The 24,330-nt window shown below is 35.7% G+C and overlaps 1 protein-coding gene across 1 annotated transcript in view; it reads left to right on the top strand.

Moving 5' to 3' along the window:
- Positions 1 to 1,788: 1,788 nt before the first annotated feature.
- The window catches only part of LOC132559486 (histone-lysine N-methyltransferase 2D-like), a 51,250-nt gene continuing 28,708 nt past the window's right edge, over positions 1,789 to 24,330 (top strand). Inside the window, exons 1-4 of the mRNA XM_060224113.1 lie at positions 1,789 to 1,866; positions 12,098 to 12,172; positions 19,615 to 19,746; positions 23,847 to 23,903. Of these exons, the coding sequence (XP_060080096.1) occupies positions 1,789 to 1,866; positions 12,098 to 12,172; positions 19,615 to 19,746; positions 23,847 to 23,903 (342 nt within the window). The remainder of the gene's footprint in view (positions 1,867 to 12,097; positions 12,173 to 19,614; positions 19,747 to 23,846; positions 23,904 to 24,330) is intronic.

Genomic DNA, 24,330 nt, shown 5'->3' on the forward strand with positions numbered 1-24,330 from the left:
CACCTTCCAAGTGGGTCAAGTAAGTTCATTTGAACAAACTTGATAGCCAGCGCAGGCGCAATATCCGCGTCTTGGACCTTTTAGTTCCTAAGAAGAAGTTGGGAGAGACCGACAGCAGCTGGTTTGGTGACGTGTATCAACAAGCAGTCAGCATCAGTGTAGCGGTAGGGGAAAATAGCAGAATCTTGGACATAACAGCTGTGCTGTGTGATTCTTCGGCATTCCTCCACTAAAAACTTCATGTTTAGGACTAGGATTTTGCGTTTTAGAACTTGGTTAAAAGGCACGCAAGTTTATAGCACATTTTTAATAGAATTCAAGAATTAGATATAATAGCGCCAAATAATTAATTACATTTTATCATAAAACTGTTGCATCCTTCTAGTAATCGACAATGATGCCTACTATCATTAATGTTGAAGCCTAAGAGGCAAGACATCAGACATAGAAATATGGCGATGACCATGTGACGACAGTTATCCAATAAGATGGTCAGATTACATTCCGAAGTGGAATAATTATATAGGCCTATATATATATGTCTCGACGATTCTTATTATTCTTTTCTTAAAACAACTTCTAGATGACCAAGAAGCATAGAGGCATGATAATTAACTGACAAGTTGCTAGGATGAAATCCGGCAAAAAATGCAAAAAGAAATAACCTTGATCCTTATTCAAGGTCACAGTGGTAGAATTTGTTGAAACCCTAAAGCAACTTCTTTTGACTAATCAAAAGGCGCAAAAGCATGGTGTTTGACAGATAGTTCCTGGCAACGTTTGCGAAAAGAAGTAACCTTCTGATAAACCAAAAGTCTGAAAAGCACGTGTATTTGATTGAAAGTTGTTTCTAGAAATAGAAATGGAATTGGTCTATAATCCATGCCATAACTGTCACTGTTTAGAGTTGGGTATTATAAGCTGTTTGTTGAGGAAATAGGTTAAGATTGATTTGATGTGCCCAATTAGAAAACCAATGGTATACCTGTCAATATATTTGTGATATGAACACCAATTCAATTCTTTTGCCGTTGTTTTGTTTACCTGGAGTGATGTTTTTATAATCACTATTCCATTATTTACATAATATTGTTTTACAAGTGTGAGTATTGATAAAATTTTCGCAATTTTACTAAAAAAATTGTAGATAAGAATCCAGAATTAATGTGAATAGAATTAAATCCTTATATATTAAATCCTTATAGCACAACCAGTAAGTGTTACGGCTCAATGACTATGCGCTGTCACATTGCTGATGTAGGTGACACACCACACACGTTAGTAGAACTTATAAAAGTGTTGTTGAAGTGTCGCTCTATACACTTGGGTCACTCTGGACCAGGAAGTTCAGACTTCTATACCTATCAAAGAATGGCCTGTGCTATTTAAATTCTGGCGATGTTTACCTTGGTGTTCTATTTTGAGACACGCTTACAGAAGTTGCTTGTCTGGTTTTTAAAATCAACGAGGCTTGAATTCGTATCTAAATAGTATATAGGGATATATATGTAGACCTCTTTACGCGTAGGTAATCACGATGGGAGTACTGGCACTCGTGTCCCTTCAGATAATAAGCTTTGCACAATTCCTCCAGGTTTAGTTGTCGTTTAGCCACATATACAATCCCCTATTAGTACAGGTGTGTGTGACACATATATACACACAGTCGAATTAAAGGTACGCTTCTGAGTATATTTTACTTCCTGGTAGGGAAAGTTCTGGGATGCCAGTGGACAGACATGTTTCTGGAGTGAGGATTTAACTTTGATAAATGTCAACATTTCCAAAATGTCGGAGAATAACACGCTACATTGTGGATGGTTGGAGCGTATTACTAAAGACACGAAGGGTAAAGAAAAGCGAGAGGTAGGTAAAGAACTACATGTTACTTTTATTTTTTACCTTTGCTCACTGTCTCACGGTTCCGTACTCTCAAATAGTTCTACAAGCTTTATATTTCAGAAGGAAACTTAGCTATCTGGATTTTCTTGTTACATGAAATATGCATCTCAAGTAAAAGTAAATATGTTTACAATAGGGTTGTATTTTTAGTATGTTTAAACAAACATGTGGACAGGTAAGAAGGGTTTTATACCTATTTTTCTTCATCGGCAGGTAAATATTAACATGATTTGAATGTGACGACAGGGTTGATTTCAGTTAGAATTCTGAGAGACGTGGAGCCGTAAACAATATCTACCTAATCGTTACATTTGTTTAAGTATCAGGCGTCATATATCACTTTTATTGTGTGTAAACAACCATAGACATGTTCTCAGACACGTTGTGGCCTTATTAATTGTCAAAACGCCGTAAAACTGACAATCTGAAACAGATAGGGCATACACCTAGTATAGGGGCTTAACAGACTACCTGTAATGTATGTCAGCACTCTGTAATTTTTGTTTCATCATTTTGCTTTCGTTCCCTTTTTTGAATGATGAATATATGTGTGGTGTTCATGTCAGAGCATATTAACTATTCGATGTACCCGGATACTTAACAATACACCTGGACGTTAAGTTCAAGTGATTACGGAGACGAGGAGAAAACAATACCCCTATTTTCGGTAGGTGTCATACAATGCAGGGATTATCACGTGTCGGTCGCGATATTTATCTTTAACTAAGGACAGGTCGTGAAGTATAAAGGCCATTTATTATTTATCATCGACAAACTGAAGAATTAGTATAAAATTTACCCGGACGAAATGTGAAGCCCATGTATAGGTTAAGTTAACCAGGGCTAACCGTGAAATGTATGGTATTCATTATCTACATGAATCAACCATGAAATATAATGCATTTATAATTTATCAAGCCATGTTGGTGTACACTGTATGGTGTCTTGTATGAGATGTTGGCCTGCCCTGTATGACGTCTTGTATGAGATGTTGGTGTACCCTATATCATGTCATGTATGAGGTGTCGGTGTACCCTGTATGACGTCATGTATGAGATGTTGGCGTACCCTGTATGACGTCATGTATGAAATGTTGGTGTACCCTGTATGCCGTCATGTATGAGGTGTCGGTGTACCCTGTATGACATCATGTATGAGATGTTGGTGTATCCTGTATGACGTCATGTATGAGGTGTCAGTGTACCCTGTATGACGTCATGTATGAGGTGTTTGTGTACCTTGTGTGACGTCATGTATGAGATGTTGGCTTACCCTGTATGATATTTTATATGTGATGTTCGCCTGCACTGTATGACGACATGTATGAAATGTTGGTGTACCCTGTATGACATTTTATTTGTGATGGTGGCTTGACCTGTATGACGTCATGTATGAGATGTTGGTGTACACTGCATGGTGTCTTGTATGAGATGTTGGCCTGCCCTGTATGACGTCTTGTATGAGATGTTGGTGTACCCTGTATCATGTCATGTATGAGGTGTCGGTGTACCTTGTATGACGTCATGTATGAGAGGTTGGTGTACAATGTATGATGTCATGTATGAGATGTTGGTGTACCCTGTATGACCTCATGTGTGAGGTGTCGGTGTACCCTGTATGACGTCATGTATGATATGTTGGTGTACCCTATATCACGTCATGTATGGGTTGTCGGTGTACCCTGTATGACGTCATGTATGAGATGTTGGCTTACCCTGTATGACATCATGCATGATATGTTGGTGTACCCTGTGTGACGTCATGTATGAGATGTTGGCTTACCCTGTATGACATTTTATTTGTAATGTTCGCCTGACCTGTATGATGTCATTTATGAGATGTTAGTGTACCTTGTATGACGTCATGTATGAGATGTTGATGGACCCTGTATGATGTCATGTATGAGATGTTGGCTTACCCTGTATGACGTCATGTATGAGGTGTTAGTTTACCCTGAAAATAGAATAGATTAAAATGCAGCGTTGCTTGTTCAAATTTTGTTATCAAAGTATTTAAAAGTTCTGTCTCTTTTATTCAAAATGTGTCGTACTTTGAGAATTCCGTACTCGATACATATGGTGTCAAATTTATGTCCTTTCTAAACAGTATGTATTTAGGTCTTTGTTTATTACCCAACACCTGAACGGTTTCTTAGATAAAAATCCACTGAGTTAGAAGTCATAATGTGGCACAAGACCAGACTATCTTACTCACTTCCTGGTTTGTAACACACGGTCTGATTACCTTGTATTCAGCAGTGAACCTTTTACAAAGTATTGTCCACATTAGTACACAGAACAATTCGTCGCTACATACTGTAAACGTCTCAAATATTAAAGTGAAATTTAGTAATCCAGATTTTTGTTTCGCGAAAGTTTGACCTTCCTTTGTTGTTTGCTATGTATATGTAAACAGTTACAATAGTATGTAAGTGAAAACTGAGAGAGTCACGCTGTAGGTAAGTCATAATTTGTCGAGTGTAGTCCAGGGTGGTCATTGTTTGGGTCAGGATTAAGTAACGAACCTCGTCTACACTTCGTAGATTGAACAATTGCTCTACACGCGATTTACAGGGTGTGGCAGATTAACCCAACGAACTCGGTCACAACTGGCATTTGTCAGAAAACCCTGATTATCAACAGATGAACATTTACACTCGAGTTCAATCTTTAACTGCAGTAAAACTAAACTAAAATTAACTTTATTATTTAAATAAAGACATATTAGTCGATGTAATAACTAGTGTTATATGATAAACTCGGTAGTTTGTGTTAAACTCTCCAGACGCTCTCTAAAACTCACTATACAGCGAAAGCCTGGACTCTGTAGTTAATGAATGAGATAGACCAGGGATTAAAAAGACAGAACTGAAAGTTTACCTTCAAATAATACCCCACTATCGAATTTCTACCACTACTTCATTATTAAAGAAATAGGTTCTCCGGACCAGAGATAAATCAACAGCACATTCCGATGTGTTACTCTCGTGCCAGTTTTTAATATGTCGACCATTGTCATATAGAAAGCCTAAACCCTCCCTTAACTTCTAACCAAGTATCTCATTCTTTTGAATAGAATGTAATACTAGTAAATCACTAGCTGCAATATCGGCTAGATACGTCTCTGTGAGCGTCAGATCAGTATGCTAGTGGTTCCGGGTTCGAATCCCAGCGGAAACATTTTTGTTTTGTTGTCTACGGACACCGTATGAACAAATCGTGACTTTAAGATCGATATTCTACACACTGAACTATTCAATCGACATAAGGAAATTGAGTAAAGGCCTGACGTCATTCTGCCGTCTTTAGGGGGTGTGACTAGCATTAATCATTCTTCGATCGATATCGATAAGAAATAGTGTTGAGATAGCATTGTGATTACATGATATGCATGTACATTTAATATATATGTTGCTGACAGACCTAAATCGCGCGTGACGTCACAACGTCAGGACAGGTTTATTCGTCTCGCGCATGTGCGCAAGCGGCACATTACTGCCACTGAATCTGTCCTTCATACCATAGGTACTCATAACCATTCTATCTATGCAAAAACTGTAAGCAAACATGTGCGGGAAGTTGGTATGCGAGCATGTCAATCGTTTGTAGGTCTGCCCCTTACCGCCAGCGTCGTGTGGCTTCGTTGGCGGCACATGCCTCCAGAATACTCCCATTGAGGCAGTGAAGACGCGTCTTGTTTACTGATGAATACCGGTTCATCTTTTCCAGTAGGATAATGCTCGGCCCCATGTAGCGAGGATATGTCGCGACTTTCTTACGAACAACAATATACACTCACTGGACTGGCCGCCATACAGTCCCTATCCCCTATTGAACACTTGTGGGACCAGCTGGATACACAAGTTCAACGACACCAGCCTCCCCCTGTTGCTCTGGCCCAACTGAAAGCAGCCGTCTTGGAAAAATGGATCAACATTCCAATGAGGAGGATAAACTCACTCATGAACTCCATGCCTAGGAGAATCAGGGCTGTGGAGAAAACAAATAGGGGACATACACGATATTGACTACCCAGCTCCCACACAGTCCATTTCGATTTCAGATTACAGAGTTCTCTTTCAATTCCCTGCAATTACTCCTAAATCATTTACCAGATGCAATTAGTTGATTTTAAAGTTTGTTCTGTACGAAATAATCTTCATCCTTACTTTAAAATATTGAACATTATACTCCACGTCTTGCCTAGAATCATCTTCAAAGTTTACCCTGCGCATTTCTAGGAGTATATATAGCGGGACAGTGATGTACCGACTACAATTCTTCTCAGAGTATGACACTGGGAAAATAGCTCTGAGATTACTCATATACGCTCAGTGGTTATCACATACACACCACGATAAAAGTTATCTCGTGGTGAATAATTGATTCAATATCTTTCAAACATCTATCTAAGATGGTGTTTTGCTCCTTTAATCACAACTTAACCATATTTCCCCTAGACGTGAAAACCAATATCTCACCAACAAGACATTTAATAAGTGATTTACTGACGTGAAGCTTCAACTATTAGTGGCGAGACTAGTGACTCACTGACGTGAAGCTTCAACTATTAGTGGCGAGACTAGTGATTCACTGACGTGAAGCTCCACTATTAGCGGCGAGACTAGTGATTCACTGACGTGAAGCTCCAACTATTAGCGGCGAGACTAGTGACTCACTGACGTGAAGCTCCAACTATTAGCGGCGAGACTAGTGACTCACTGACGTGAAGCTCCAACTATTAGCAGCGAGACTAGTAATTCACTGACGTGAAGCTCCAACTATTAGCGGCGAGACTAGTGATTCACTGACGTGAAGCTCCAACTATTAGCAGCGAGACTAGTCATTCACTGACGTGAAGCTCCAACTATTAGCAGCGAGACTAGTCATTCACTGACGTGAAGCTCCAACTATTAGCGGCGAGACTAGTCATTCACTGACGTGAAGCTCCAACTATTAGCAGCGAGACTAGTCATTCACTGACGTGAAGCTCCAACTATTAGCAGCGAGACTAGTGATTCACTGACGTGAAGCTCCAACTATTAGTGGCGAGACTAGTCATTCACTGACGTGAAGCTCCAACTATTAGCGAGACTAGTCATTCACTGATTGTTGAAGCTCCAACTATTGTGTGTAAGAGACTAGTGACTCACTGACGTGAAGCTCCAACTATTAGCAGCGAGACTAGTGACTCACTGACGTGAAGCTCCAACTATTAGTGGCGAGACTAGTGATTCACTGACGTGAAGCTCCAACTATTAGCAGCGAGACTAGTGACTCACTGACGTGAAGCTCCAACTATTAGCAGCGAGACTAGTCATTCACTGACGTGAAGCTCCAACTATTAGCAGCGAGACTAGTGACTCACTGACGTGAAGCTCCAACTATTAGCAGCGAGACTAGTGACTCACTGACGTGAAGCTCCAACTATTAGTGGCGAGACTATTTAGTGGCGAGACTAGTCATTCACTGACGTGAAGCTCCAACTATTAGCAGCGAGACTAGCCATTCACTGACGTGAAGTTCCAACTATTAGCAGCGAGACTAGTCATTCACTGACGTGAAGCTCCAACTATTAGCAGCGAGACTAGTCATTCACTGACGTGAAGCTCCAACTGTTAGCAGCGAGACTAGCAGCGAGACTAGTCATTCACTGACGTGAAGCTCCAACTATTAGCAGCGAGAAGGACTCACTGACGTGAAGCTCCAACTACTAGTGGCAGCTAGTGATTATATAGCTCCAACTACTAGACTGCGAGTCCTAGAAGGACTAAGCTACTGTATGATGTAACATCACTTATGAGTCCTAGAAGGACGAAACAGCTGTATGATGTAACATCATCGACGAGTCCTAGAAAGACGAAACAGCTGTATGATGTAATTTAATTCATCTTTCGACTTTAAAGTATCTAACTGTTAAGTTGAATTAAAAGGTGCTTTCACTTGCGTACTTTATATAATTTTTTGTTCAAGACATTCCTTTTTCGCTATTTTCCAATAGAAAGAGATAGAGAAATCCGTTTAAAACTTAAATGATAAAACAAATGACGATTATTTTGTATGGTCTTGCCATGCTATTTAAGAATTGCCGATTAGTATTAACGATAGTGATGTGGTAACCGAATTTTTCCAGCGTTAAAATACGTAAGACCACCTTTAGGTCTGATCAAATGGACGCTTTGCAACCCGTTTACAAATACATTACACTAGCAATACACCAGGAACGCCAAATACTTCAGTAATTATTGGGGAAATTGTCGATAGGTTCTTTATAAATGGAATCGATTGTATTTTTCAATATAAAGACCCCGTGTAACAACTGAAGTTTTGATAACATATCGGCCTGTTATCCAGTGTAATAAATTTGCATCGTGTAATATGCCCCGGAGAGTTTTTCATTGACCACGCAAGTCAGAAATGAATTGTGATAATGGCATAATATGGGTTGTAACGTAACGCTATTAATGCAAAATTAAAAAAAGAAACCCAAAATGTCTGCCTCAGTTTTATTTTGTCCTTCACACTTCAACTTAAAAACCTGTCAGAATTCATTTTTGCTTAGTTATGTGATGAAAGGTATCTTTCATTGCATGTAACTCGTCTCGAATTTTAAATTTTTGCTAGCCTAAATTACTCCATGAGTTGCTTTCTAAAATTTCGTGAAAGGAAAACACATTTCAGATACTATATACGTCATGAAAGATATAATTACCTTTACAACCAATCTCAATGATATGTCAAGGCACTTGAATCGCCGAAAGCATGTACATTGGTTAGTTTTATGAATCGGGGTTAAATTACTGGGTATCGTGTTCCCAGATGCTACAATACATATAGTGAGAACCAACAATTTATAAGTTGCAATATACATGATCTGTTGGTAATCGTACGAGTTGGGGATGAAATCGAATCTAGATTTTGTCTTTTCTTTCGGTCACTGTGAATTTTCCTCAGGTGCCTCATAGGCTTCAGAATTTACCAGCTGTATAATGCAGTTTAATTCATTGTTTGGCTGTACTGTATCTAACTCTAAATTATTAGAAGGTGCTATTCACTTGTGTGTCTTGTACAACCTTCTTGTTTATACTGGTCATTTGTTACGTATTTGACACCTTTGTACAGAAGTTACACATTCACAAACAGGCCATTGCATTAAGCATCGGATATCTGGGCTAATTTGATGAAGACCTTATTTATCGAATGTGTTGACATTGTGTGATTGACAAGTTTACCTGTGTAAGTTAGAGAGCCGGGTGAGGTTAGGTATCTGATTGATCTGATAACTCGTATCTGATAAGTTGTTAAAAGCACGATTAGAATTACACTATCACGCGAGAGTTGATGTATAATGTATAACAGACTGTTTAAAATGGAACGGAAATGTAACATTGCGGTCTCTGTCAAAATGTGATTGGAGCTGTGGTTGTTGAAGAAAGCGAGTTTTTCCGTTTACTTATCAAACTTTTAGGCACAGAGAGGTTAGAAGAACAATGTTTGTCTCTTTTGACATATAATAATGTATTTCTTCAGCACTGGCGTAACTTTTCGTGTACGAGTTCGGGTTTAATTTAAACTTAATTATCGAATATTGCAGAAATAAATTAAATATACAAAAACGCTAAATAATTTAGACCCAGGTATGTTCAAAGCTGAGCAATGGGAAGTCAGTAACAGTATCAGTAACATGTACAGAGGAAGAAGAAAGAGAAAAGGTAACACGAGTGAAGACTGAAGTGATCTATTTATACATACGACGAACGATACCGACGATGGAAACCTTAGGTAGCAGGAAACAGTTAATTTGCATTTTACCTGAAATTATTGGTCATGTTTGAGATATACAGGTATAGTAGATTGGTTATGAAAAATACATCATTACATGTATATATATTTATAAACTACATAACAATTGCATTAATAGTAGAGAGATAAAATTTATGCAAATCAAAACTGTCCCCTGACATGTGATTGTCATGGTTACCTACTGAAAAAATGCTTAAAATGCAAAAATACTGCTAATTCCAACCTAACACTACAAATTTTTTAGAAGAAATTTAATTCTAAACACCTATCTTACAATCAACAACACTGTCATGGTAACAAAATACTTACATTTCAGCAAATTCCAACTCGGAAATCCTCCATAACATGACCACATGTAAACACTATGAAAAGTTCACATCTTGTAAAGCTAGTCTTTGGTGCGTAGACACAGATTCGGGACAGCCCAAATAGTAATCTCAAACACAAAGCTAAAATATTACTCTGAAAAATAATGAAACCTCACATTGTCCACTTTAACATGACAAGACCAATTTTAGCAAGGATTTATTTTTTAAATTTTGATTAAAACCTTTATAATGGGTAAATATTCTTAAGAAAACAAGAACAAAATATCAACGTAAATAATAGTTTTAGACAAAGAATTATATGCATGCTAAAATGTTACATCAAGTTCAGCATGAGCTAGCGCTAGTCAGAAAATCACGTGATAATATTCATGTGACCACAGCATCGTAGAACACCAAACCCTCTTCTTCTTCTGTCCTGTAAATCATTGTACCAAAACTGAACATGTTTATATACCAATATCTTAAACAAGAGTTTGTCTTCTGTAGATTAGCTGTTAAACGGAAAGGCGAGTCTTGCCTGTTCCTAAACAAATCACCCCCTGAAAGAAGCAGAGTCGGATATCAGCCTCTATAAATCTTTTACAATATACTTTTTTCTACGGTTTGTGCTCTTCTGGGTTGACGCTTGTGAGAGAAATATTTAAAGGTACCGACAAAAACTCGTTAAATTTGACTTAAACGGATAGATATAAAACTGGTTGAGTGGTTATGATTGCCATCTTCTGCATTTTAATGACAACAGATTTCATAAAAAAATTGTGTCACGTCAGTTTTGTCTAGTCTGTTAGGTAAAAGAATTATTCCGAAAATGATTATTGTTTGCAAAAAGAAAGTGAACATATGTGAACGGAAAGAATATTTTCATGTCGGCGAGAAACAGTAACACCATTCTGATTAAAAAAGAGAATTATACCGAAAATAGATATAGGCAAAGTAGAATAATTCGGAAAATACATACTGGCAGAAAAGACTGACACTAAATATCTAAAATAGAAAATACGGTATGTACAAAATTTACGCAGTACAATTATACAGTACCATATTAGATAACGTAGTTATGTTTGTGACAAGTAGAATACACAGCACGGTACCTGTAACACCTATACATGATATTATCGCAAGTCTCGCGTGACGCCGGATTACACGAACGTTGTGACGCTATAATGGTAGATTTAAAAAACCTGTTCTGTTTATTTGTTATTGTTAATATTCTCTATTTTATTATCCAATAGGATAAACAACACAAAATACGAAAATGTATTTCACGGCGACAGAGGCATCGCGACTGATTTATCAAACAAATATGTAAATCATACACTAATTTGTTACAAATACACAATATACAATGTATGAATATAAATGTCACTCCTTTACATTATCCTTAACTATTACATTTTACCGCAAAATGAAAATCTCCACGTCCGTGTGTCCCTACCTATGCCGCCTGAATTACACGTACAGGTAACACGCGACAGTACGACCCTAGTCTTGATTTACACGTGCAAATCATACACATAGCGCCCCCTATTGGCGACTCATACCACAGAGAAAATAATTTCATCCTAATTCCAACCCGTCAAACGGTTGAAATTATATTTATAATTATTATGACATTCTTAACGGCCCGTTAACACATAAAAGGTCATTAGGGCCACCAACTGTTTATTTGTTAACTTCATGAGATAAACATATTGATATAATAATGCTTGATTTCAATAAATCAATTTTCATATATTATTGATTATTCTAAGTACAATATTGATAGTTTACAAGTTATATAAGTGTGTTTTTATGTATCTCGCACATCGATAAATATAACAACTTAATTGCACTAAATACTAGAATGACGGCAAGTACCACACCCGAGGTTATATGAGGACGGAATACCGAAATATGTTAATATATACTGTTATTTTTCAGATAATATTGATAACAATCAAACAAAGCTACTCGTTGATACTATTTGAAAAGCAAATTCATATATCTCTCATGTAAGTGCTGATTTTTCCGCTGTTTTTTGACAATTTCAAGAGTTTTTTTTAAAATTATGTTTTTCCATTGTAGCACCTGTGGTCAGTACTGAAGAGAAATGGTTATATATTTTTCTTTACGGACCAGAGAGAACACACAGGGGAAACGGTAAGTTGAATCTTGCATATCGCACAGCTAAAAAATAAAACAAAACAAAAAACAAACAAAAAACGAAAAACTAAGAGATGCCGTTCTTCCTTGCTTGTTGTATTCGATTCGAAATGACTGGTTTGAGGGTTTGTTGATTGCAGACTTTGATTCGCACCTTGCCAAATTAAATAAATAGCTGCAAGACTGTGTGCGTGACAAGGTAAAGCTTTATGTAACAGATTGTTCGTCTGTGAACGATGACACAAGCTGCTAGAGCCGGCAAATATCCGATAAAACGGTACACCTATAAGATTAATAGTCTGATAACAAAGATATAATGTAAAATTTTCTCTGAACATCAGTAAGAGAAATAGCTATATGCTGTACTACAACGTATATAACAGGTATATCATGTCTTGTTTATTGACATTGGGGTCTTTATCATTGTTTATTGACACCTGTGTCTTTATCCTTGTATATTGACAATGGTGTCTTTATCCTTGTATATTGACAACGGTGTCTTTATCCTTGTGTATTGACACAGACGTAATTATCCTTGTGTATTGACACTGACGTAATTATCCTTGTGTGTTGACACTGACGTAATTATCCTTGTGTATCGACACTGACGTAATTATCCTTGTGTATGGACACTGACGTAATTATCCTTGTGTATTGACATTGACATAATTATCCTTGTGTATTGACACTGACGTAGTTATCCTTGTCTATTGACATTGACATAATTATCCTTGTGTATTGACACTGACGTAGTTATCCTTGTGTATTGACACTGACGTAATTATCCTTGTGTGTTGACACTGACGTAATTATCCTTGTGTATCGACACTGACGTAATTATCCTTGTGTAACACTGACGTAATTATTCTTGTGTATTGACACTGACGTGATTATCCTTGTGTATTGACACTGACGTAGTTATCCTTGTGTATTGACATTGACGTAATTATCCTTGTGTATTGACACTGACGTAATTATCCTTGTGTATTGAAATTGATATAATTATCCTTGTGTATTGACACTGACGTAGTTATCCTTGTCTATTGACATTGACATAATTATCCTTGTGTATTGACACTGACGTAGTTATCCTTGTGTATTGACACTGACGTAATTATCCTTGTGTATTGACACTGACGTAATTATCCTTGTGTATTGACATTGACGTAATTGTCCTTGTGTATTGACACTGTCGTAATTATCCTTGTGTATTGACACTGACGTAATTATCCTTGTGTATTGACACTGACGTAATTATCCTTGTGTATTGACACTGACGTAATTATCCTTGTGTATTGACACTGTCGTAATTATCCATGTGTATTGACACTGACGTAATTATCCTTGTGTATTGACACTGACGTAATTATCCTTGTGTATTGACACTGACGTAATTATCCTTGTGTATTGACACTGTCGTAATTATCCATGTGTATTGACACTGACGTAATTATCCTTGTGTATTGACACTGACGTAATTATCTTTGTGTATTGACACTGACGTAATTATCCTTGTGTAACACTGACGTAATTATCCTTGTATATTGACACTGACGTAATTATCCTTGTGTATCGACACTGACGTAATTATCCTTGTGTAATGACACTGACGTAATTATCCTTGTGTAACACTGACGTAATTATCCTTGTGTATTGACACTGACGTAGTTATCCTTGTCTATTGACATTGACATAATTATCCTTGTGTATTGACACTGACGTAGTTATCCTTGTGTATTGACACTGACGTAATTATCCTTGTGTGTTGACACTGACGTAATTATCCTTGTGTATCGACACTGACGTAATTATCCTTGTGTAACACTGACGTAATTATTCTTGTGTATTGACACTGACGTAGTTATCCTTGTGTATTGACACTGACGTAGTTATCCTTGTGTATTGACATTGACGTAATTATCCTTGTGTATGGACACTGACGTAATTATCCTTGTGTATTGACATTGACATAATTATCCTTGTGTATTGACACTGACGTAGTTATCCTTGTCTATTGACATTGACATAATTATCCTTGTGTATTGACACTGACGTAGTTATCCTTGTGTATTGACACTGACGTAATTATCCTTGTGTATTGACACTGACGTAATTATCCTTGTGTATTGACATTGACGTAATTATCCTTGTGTATTGACACTGTCGTAATTATCCTTGTGTATTGACACTGACGTAATTATCCTTGTGTATTGACACTGACGTAATTATCCTTGTGTATTGACACTGACGTAATTATCCTTGTGTATTGACACTGTCGTAATTATCCATGTGTATTGACACTGACGTAATTATCCTTGTGTATTGACACTGACGTAATTATCTTTGTGTATTGACACTGACGTAATTATCCTTGTGTAACACTGACGTAATTATCCTTGTATATTGACACTGACGTAATTATCCTTGTGTATCGACACTGACGTAATTATCCTTGTGTAATGACACTGACGTAATTATCCTTGTGTAACACTGACGTAATTATCCTTGTGTATTGACACTGACGTAATTATCCTTGTGTATTGACACTGACGTAATTATCGATGTGTAACACTAACGTAATTATCCTTGTGTATAGACACTGACGTAGTTATCCTTGTGTATTGACACTGACGTAATTATCCTTGTGTATCGACACTGACGTAATTATCCTTGTGTAATGACACTGACGTAATTATCCTTGTGTAACACTGACGTAATTATCCTTGTGTATTGACACTGACATAATTATCGTTGTGTAACACTGATGTAATTATCCTTGTGTATTGACACTGACGTAATTATCCTTGTATATTGACACTGACGTAATTATCCTTGTGTATTGACACTGACGTAATTATCCTTGTGTATTGACACTGACGTAATTATCGTTGTGTAACACTGACGTAATTATCCTTGTGTATTGACACTGACGTGATTATCCTTGTGTATTGACACTGACGTGGTTATCCTTGTGTATTGACATTGACGTAATTATCCTTGTGTATGGACACTGACGTAATTATCCTTGTGTATTGACATTGACATAATTATCCTTGTGTATTGACACTGACGTAGTTATCCTTGTCTATTGACATTGACATAATTATCCTTTTGTATTGACACTGACGTAGTTATCCTTTTGTATTGACACTGACGTAATTATCCTTGTGTATTGACACTGACGTAATTATCCTTGTGTATTGACACTGAGGTAATTATCCTTGTGTATCGACACTGACGTAATTAACCTTGTGTATTGACACTGACGTAATTATCCTTGTGTATTAACACTGACGTAATTATCCTTGTATATTGACACTGACGTAATTATCCTTGTGTATTGACACTGACGTAGTTATCCTTGTGTAACACTGACGTAATTATCCTTGTGTATTGACACTGACGTAATTATCCTTGTGTATTGACACTAACGTAATTATCCTTGTGTATTGACACTGTCGTAATTATCCTTGTGTAACACTGACGTAATTATCCTTGTGTATTGACAGTGACGTAGTTATCCTTGTGTATTGACACTGACGTAATTATCCTTGTGTGACACTGACGTAGTTATCCTTGTGTAACACTAACGTAATTATCCTTGTGTGACACTGACGTAATTATCCTTGTGTATCGACACTGACGTAATTATCCTGGTGTATCGACAATGGTGTATTTTGTCCGGCGTTATGACACTGATGTATCTGTACTTGTGTATTTGGCATTGTGTATTGTGTAAATAATCCTGGAATATTTCTTGGCACAATTGGAGGGTTCCCTGAGCGGCACCTTGTGGATGTACATCAAACGCATCTCGAAGTCATATAACTGTATTGTAATGGCTTTGAAGTTGGATGTCGCTGATTGTAAGAGATTTTCAGTCAGTAATTGGTCATTTATTGTCTTGGAAACTGTTCTAAACATATAGCTTCACTCTTTCCTTCGATTTTGTCAGAAAATGTTCGAGATGCAGAGCGCGATCGTACAGATTGAAATTTTATACTTCGTCCTTACGAATTGATATTATTGTGTCTTTGCTTAATGATCGCATTGTCGATACCGTTTGTATTTACAGTGATTTTTTTACCATTTCTGTTTGCTTTTTGTTTGTGTCTGATTTTAACAATTTTTAATTATTCTAAGTAAATGTTGTACAAAGTTGAAAATTAAATCAAATTTCATACAATTCCTCGGCATATCGTCCACCATCTACTTTACACTTCAAACATTCCAAGGTTTATTGACGAGTTCTAGAAGGATGAAGGAGCTGTATGATACAGTTTAACTGACGAGTTCTAGAAGGATGAAGGAGCTGTATGATACAGCTTAACTGACGAGTTCTAGAAGGATGAAGGAACTCTATGATAAGCTTAACTGACGAGTTCTAGAAGGATGAAGGAGCTGTATGATAAGCTTAACTGACGAGTTCTAGAAGGATGAAGGAGCTGTATGATACAGCTTAACTGACGAGTTCTAGAAGGATGAAGGAGCTGTATGATACAGCTTAACTGACGAGTTCTAGAAGGATGAAGGAGCTGTATGATGCAGTTTAACTGACGAGTTCTAGAAGGATGAAGGAGCTGTATGATAAGCTTAACTGACGAGTTCTAGACAGATGAAGGAGCCGTATGATGCAGTTTAACTAACGAGTTCTAGAAGGATGAAGGAGCTGTATGATAAGCTTAACTGACGAGTTCTAGAAGGATGAAGGAGTTGTATGTTACAGCTTAACTGACGAGTTCTAGAAGGATGAAGGAGCTGTATGATAAGCTTAACTGACGAGTTCTAGAAGGATGAAGGAGCTGTATGATGCAGTTTAAGTGATTACATGTATTAGGCGCTATCCAATAACCTAATTCTAATGGAAAGGGACATGGTCGTGTTTAGTGACATATCTCTTCTCAAATGATTGTTTACAAAAGTCTTGTTAGGGTAACTTTAAATAATGTTAATGAACCATAAAATCTGTCTAGTAGATTGGATAGGTGATATGAGAGGCTAGAAAGTTGATCATGACTGCTAACAAAACCATCCATGTGTATAGACACTGGTTAAACCACAGCTGATATTTCTTAATGTTGTTATCGGTTTTTAACACTTAGGACTAGATGATTTCTATAACTTAGTGTTATTAGTCTGTAGGTATTACTGCTTGTCTAACACTTTTTATCTATTCATGTTCCCAGTTCATCGTCCTTATAATTTCAGATACCCTCTGATAGGGTGGTGGTTTAATGAGAAGAAATAATCGATATTAGTAATGTAATATTCACAATTCAGTTAATCAACCCTGCTTATACTGATCACACGATCAGTTGGTTCATGTCCAGACTACGTGTCAGATATGTGCAGTTTTAAAGTCATTATGGTGTTGATTCTTTATATCTTTTAAAGTTTGATGTTTGCTTCACTAGATTGCAATAGGTGTATTCAGTGTCGCCACCATATAGATAACAAGCCTGTTTCGTAAGATGTCGAATTTCAGAACGACAGCGTTGAGAATATTAAATATTTGTATTACATGCATTGCTAGATACCCACAGTACGAACAAAGTATTCTTTATACATTTCTGTCCTTAATTCAGACTACACAAAAAGTAGAGTAAATACTTGAAATAATAATTACAGAGAGAAATAAAATTCAATAATTTAGGTTGAAATCATGATTAATAAGGCAGATGGTTTACTAAACATAGATGGTAAATTCAATGGTGCTACAACGCTTCAAGCATCATTAAGACTTGTTAAAAAACACATTCATGCACATGTGTGATACGCGATGAATTAAATATGTGAACTTGTATATTTCTACAACCAGATTTTCTAGCAAGTAGATTGTGGCAAGCCGTTCTGTTTGATAACATTTTCTGTAAACGACAACAGTTTATCTGTGGAATTCATACATCTGTGAGGTGATATGGTCATGCATGATATTTTAGTTATTGTATTAGTATATGGCCTGCTGTATATAATGTAAATATATATACTTCCATTTGATGAACTTTATCATCATTAATTTTGTACCTGTTACTTTATATCTACACAATATTGAACAAATGAATTTTAATATAGATGTATAAATAAATTTATATATAAATAATTTATGAATATTATAAACACAAAAAGTATTTTTGACATACTACGTTTTTGAAAAGAATCGTTGTTTTATTATACAATACAGATATGAAGGTATTCATTTTCTGTAAAGTTGACTTTCACCTTTTGAACCGATACGTTGCTAGGCGGAGTTGTTCTAATATGTAGATATGCAGTTATGTATTTTTCTTAACAGAAACGATGCTAAGTGGAAATGTTTTTGTCGTATCATTCAAATATACTTTATTACTGTATCAATGTGACCAAAATTTTCTCAATAGACTTAATTAAACCTTTTACGATCAAACATTTACAATTATAGTGAGCATGGGTTTTATAAGATAAGCGTTATTATGAGGTATACACGCGTACATATCATTTACACAGACACTCATTCACAATATAAAACACATTTCAAAATATAGGTAGATCATGTCTGTTTTGTGTAATACATTGTTTGAGCAGATATGTTACTTGGCTGAGTTGCTTCATGTTCATATGTGGGTAAATGTCTGTTTAGGAATTTTTCTCTATTACTGAGCTGCTTCGACAGCTATTCTAAGCTAGGCTAATTTAGAGAAATATAAGACTCGGGTCACACATAATACCTTCGCCGCCAAAGTACCAAAACATATATAAAATATATCCTATTCTATCTGGTGCCAGAGTCTATAAACAGGTCGTTTTAACTGACATAAGCTTTATACAATATCTATATGTTTACAAGCATTCAATACTGATTTTGAATGCCGTCTTTTCATAATGCACAGCTGTATGCCTCTGTGATGTTGATATTGCCGTCATTTATGAGAAAACGACGTAATTTCCCCGGGCAAACAAACGACGTAGCAAGCAATTCCTGGTCATAAGAGCAACTAACTCTGCATGAAGGAACAATGAAATTTGCTGGTTTTGATTGTTATATTATGTTCTATATATGTAATAATCACACTCATGTTCACACATCTTATAACCTGCAAAATATTCATCAACAGCGTTATTCTGGAAACATAAATGTGCATGACTGAATGTAAATAAATAAACTAATAATTAATGATTGTCATGATCTTTATCCAATGGTTTACAATGGTTTATATGACTACTGCGATTTTAATGTAATGATTGTTACCATGTATTATTTTTCATATGAAACATCAAATCAGTCGCCATTTACAGTAAATAACTTTTATTGTCAGTCAATACACAGTGTTGTAATGTAAATGTTTATCAATGTATTTAAGTTGTACGTCATTTGTAAACATGTTGATAATCAGTTACATTTTCTATTTGTTGGAATACTTCTGGTTTTCCGTTTTACCAATTTTTTCATTTCTTTATTTCAGCATACTGGAAAACTCCCTATAAATTCCAACACTGTATTTACAAGACGAGAAAAAGAGGAAAAGAAATATGGTGGCTATGTATTTACGATATTTGCCAGAGATAGAAATATTGAGTCCAACGTTAAATTCAAGGTAAATACTCTTAACATTGTCTACCGCCTGTATAAATGGATTATCTAATTTGACAAGATGTTGAATTCTTTGATGTTTTTGCTTTTAACTGTTTTATAAAGCATATTATTTTTTGTGTGTCTAAAATGACCAATATGTGCAAAAACTTTCATGTCGTTTAATATATTTTTCATACAACACGTTTACCGTTGTATGGAATTCCTACGATGTAACCTTACCAAAGTCAGTTGTATATTACCAACTAATGAACAGGGAATCAGAAATACTACAAGTAATATATACAAATGGGGGTTGCTTTCTGTCAAAATGGAAATTTAAAAGAACAGATATAAGCATTGCTCTGATATTTATGTGAATTATGAATTCCTACCGGATAAAGCGATTTCGACATAACGCGCTCCGTTAAATTTACCTTTGGCATGTTGACATTCATGCACCCGTGAATGCAAACACGATATGTGATATACCGTGATGAGATATAACCAATGATAATTTATCATATTTTACAAGAACAACAAGAAAATAACATCAATATCATCGGAATCGTAATTCAAACCTAAATTTGATAAAACTGGGGCAAATCGTAAACAAAAGGAAGGATACGTACAATGAGAATAAGACAAGGTGTCCCGGAAAGTTCAGCGTCTTCTGCTTCTTAAACGACACCCGCCATGTAAATTTTGCCAATCCAAGTACATTGAAAGTGATGAATGAAAACATGGTAAACAACAACGGAGCCAGCGGGCAAACGTATGAGCATCAAACACGTTCAGCTCCTTATCGCACACAGAAAAAATTATATCACTTCTGACGACTGTTTAACTTCCTCATAATGTTTAACAACCTGCATCCCTTAATACCATGCGACATGTAAGTAACATAGGTTTGGAAAGAAGGGAGGTTGCAATTCAAAAATGGAAAATTCACAATAGTGAAATTGAAATCATCACTCATATCATACAGCTTTGTGGATAGCTTCCCGTCTCGGTTTCATTATAGGAAAATATCCAAATAAACAGCCGACGCAAAAGAGTCTGTCGATTTCCAAATCCGGTGGATATATACGATGAACGTGGTCAATAATTTTTTTGTTATTTTAAGGCAAGTTTTCATCAATATATCAGAAAGTGAAATAAAAGGACTTTGCCAGGTCTGTATGACCTGTTATAATATTCTTTGAGGTAAATTCAGCCCCATTTCAAAACGAAACCAAGTCAGCAATTTCCCAGTTTATCAGTAACATTCGGTCACTATTATGTTCAGCCGTCCACCTTTTCTACCTTGTAACTAGTAGGCAATCTAAATGAAGCACAGTAAGCCAGTGTTTATTCTTTGAGAAGATTGAATAATGTATAGGTAGGTTTCCTCCTTTATCAAGCAAGTCTAGGCCTTTTTATATATAATAAATGAAATAATGTCTGCAGACAAGGATAAAGTAAAAGGATGCATGACTTGAAGGCACAATAACATACCTGTTATGTTAATCTTGAAATGTCAAATCTATACCAGAATCACGGAATAATAAGGATATACGATGGATATAGTTTGATAACAAAGCCGTGTCTAAATTGCTTGGCATTAACTGTTCCATGAATACAAAAGGTGCTCTGTGGTTCTATTGAAAAACAAGGAAGTATGAAGTGAATGTTGACATTTTAATGAAGATTTATATAAGTAGGAAAAAATTAAATTTAAAAAAATTAGATAAGCCATAGGCTGCATTAAAACCTATATTTATAAAAAAAGGAATGTTAAAAGGTGCATGGTGAACAAAACCAATCAGAAATAATATTATTATGTGTAGGGAGCTGTCATGAAGTAATTTTAGCTCCTCTGAGTATACAATGTCTCCAGTTTCTAGGTTTCCTCTGTGTGATCATTATGTCTATTAACCTCCTAGGCTTTACTAAACAGGCTTAGTTTACCCTGTCGCGATGACAAAACCTACGGTCAGCATGTCACTAAATTTCTGTGCACGAACCATGTAAGATTGAGAACAGAGATGTGAGTGACATTCCACAATACTTACAGATGTTTCCAGGTAAAATTGTAGAAAAAATGAAAATCTCAAGACAATAAATTACGTACATTTATACGTATATAGAACTTGTGTTTTGGAATACTTTGTTGAATCAGGCGTCCATATTACAAAGAATTTGCATCAAAGACTTATTCAAACGATGATATATGTGTCTCGAGTGAAGACACATGGGGTAAAACTTAACAGAATAGAAGTGCAGAATACTTAATCTTGTCAGGCGATTTGGTAAACTTTGTGTGTGTTTTGATGTTGATTTTTGTACGTTGATTATCATTTCATTTTGATCTTTTCACTACAAACCAACAACAGTCCCCCCCCCACCCCCCAGAAAGTCTTGCTACAATAGCTATACATTGAAATATTAAATATGAATGATTTGTCACATGTGTAACTGAGATGGTATTACTGTTCATATCTTTATTAAATTGTATGAGGTTTTAAAAAAAATATAGACGCCTCGTCGTTGAAAAGTTTTTGTGCTGTTTTGAAAGGTTTTAACTTTCTGAAACAAAACTCTGGTATGTTCGTCATGGATGTTGACATGCTAAACAAGATTCTCCCATTATACTGGCTAATACATTACATATTTATTTGTGGCATGTTGTTAGTTTTTGTACCACCTGATCACTGTTAGTGTTGTACGGTTCTGTTGGTTTATTCGTGTGTAAAGTTTACATAGTTTAATATTTATGGTTGTTATTATGATGTTATACTCTTGATTATATTTAATACTTATTGTATTGTGCCAAAATATTTACACCTGTATCTAAACTCCTGTCCGAGTCCTGAATGTCAAACTTCAAAAGAAAACATTCAATGTATTGATGTTAAGATCCTCAAAATTCTTTCATGAAGAAATATTTTCTGATGGGAGAGGAATGTTACCTTTTAGAATCCATGATATATGCATCAATTTTGTCATATTTGACTACAGAATGTTGTCACCTTTGAAAAAATAAAACAGTATATACCAAGACATTTCTATACTGAACTAAATTGTCTGAGTAAAAACATTAAACTTCCTCTTCTATTATTTGACATTTGACCATTTTCAATATTCTTCACTTCCCTACAAGAATCCCAAACTGATAGACCCTAGCATCACTTATTGTCTTTATTAAATTGTTTTTATGTGCTGAATTTAAAGCTGTTTATTGATCACTGTAAGCCTTTCTATGATAAGTGTATCTGTCTATTTGATAAATTGTCTTCTATACAGCCCAGATATTTATATAAGCACCATTGTTCCCGTCGTCGAAAGGTTTATTGTCAATGTAACGTTTATCACTTAAGAACAATCATCCAACAATTTAGAATTTCAGTGGGTTGATATGATTTTGAAAAGAGCAACACCTGTATTCTTTTTTATTATGGAATCTAAATTTAAGATCATTTGGGTCAAAACAAAATATTATGATATGTTTATCTATATGTTAATAAATATTTGACACGTGGTCTCTGTTTTTGGTTATATGAAAACATGTGAAATACTCTGGTCTATGGTTGATCTGTATGAGTGCCACTGTTCTTATGGGTCCTTCCTTCAGAGAACTTTAACATTATATACTCTGAATCCTTGCCATGCTTACAACATTACTAAGATATACCACCATGTGTATTTTGATAACTCATTTTTTCACAAAAATATTTGTGATATTAGTTACTAAAGTTCATTTGTAAGTTTGAAAATTGTCTTCGATAGCTTTAACGGTTGAGGAATATTTGCCAAAACAGCTTCAATGTCAATAAAGCAACGTTGTTTAGTGACAATAGATTATTTCACTAAGAAGTTGTTTCGTGAATCAGATACATAGTTGTCATATGTTGTTACAAAAATAGTTCATACTGTTTGTCTATATATGATTGGAAATATCAAATCTATTCAATAGTTACAGGGTTGAATATGTTTGTTGTTCTTTTTTTTTTTTTAAATCTAAGGTCAAATCAAATGTCTGACACATAATTATTCCTCCTGACCCACTTTCCCCTTTTGTTATTATTGTTTTGACATGAGGCTTTGGTTAAAGCTATCTATATTATTAATGAAACTATTTTCCAGACCGCTAAAAAGTCGGCAATGGAGGAGTGGAGGGGGTTCATCTCCATCGTATCCAAGGTAACAATTATATTCTGTCTGGTTTTCTGTTGATTGATCAATACAGATTCTGAAAATACCAGATACATGTATATATATATTACGAAGTTTATCAAATCATGTAGTAACTGCAGCTCCGCGCATTAAGTTTGTTATTTCTTTTGATCACTTTCAGTTTTCCTTCGTGGCCTCTTAGGCTTCAAAATTTAAACCATTATCATCAATGACGACCCATAAAAGGACGAAACAACTATATGGTGCATTTTGATTCAGTATTTGGCACTATTGTATCTCACTCTAAATTTGTACGTGTCTTTTGTGCAATCTTTAATTAATAAATGAAACATTTTCCTGACCGAGAGCACGAACTTTACTAAAGACTACTTACACTTTTAAAAGTATATTGTAGTCGGCAGATCTCGGTTACCAATGCTTTTTCTTCTGTGTC

Source organism: Ylistrum balloti, unplaced genomic scaffold, assembly GCF_031769215.1.
Source record: "Ylistrum balloti isolate Yb309-2 unplaced genomic scaffold, AGI_CSIRO_Ybal_v1 Utg370924, whole genome shotgun sequence".
Lineage (NCBI taxonomy): Eukaryota > Metazoa > Mollusca > Bivalvia > Pectinida > Pectinidae > Ylistrum > Ylistrum balloti.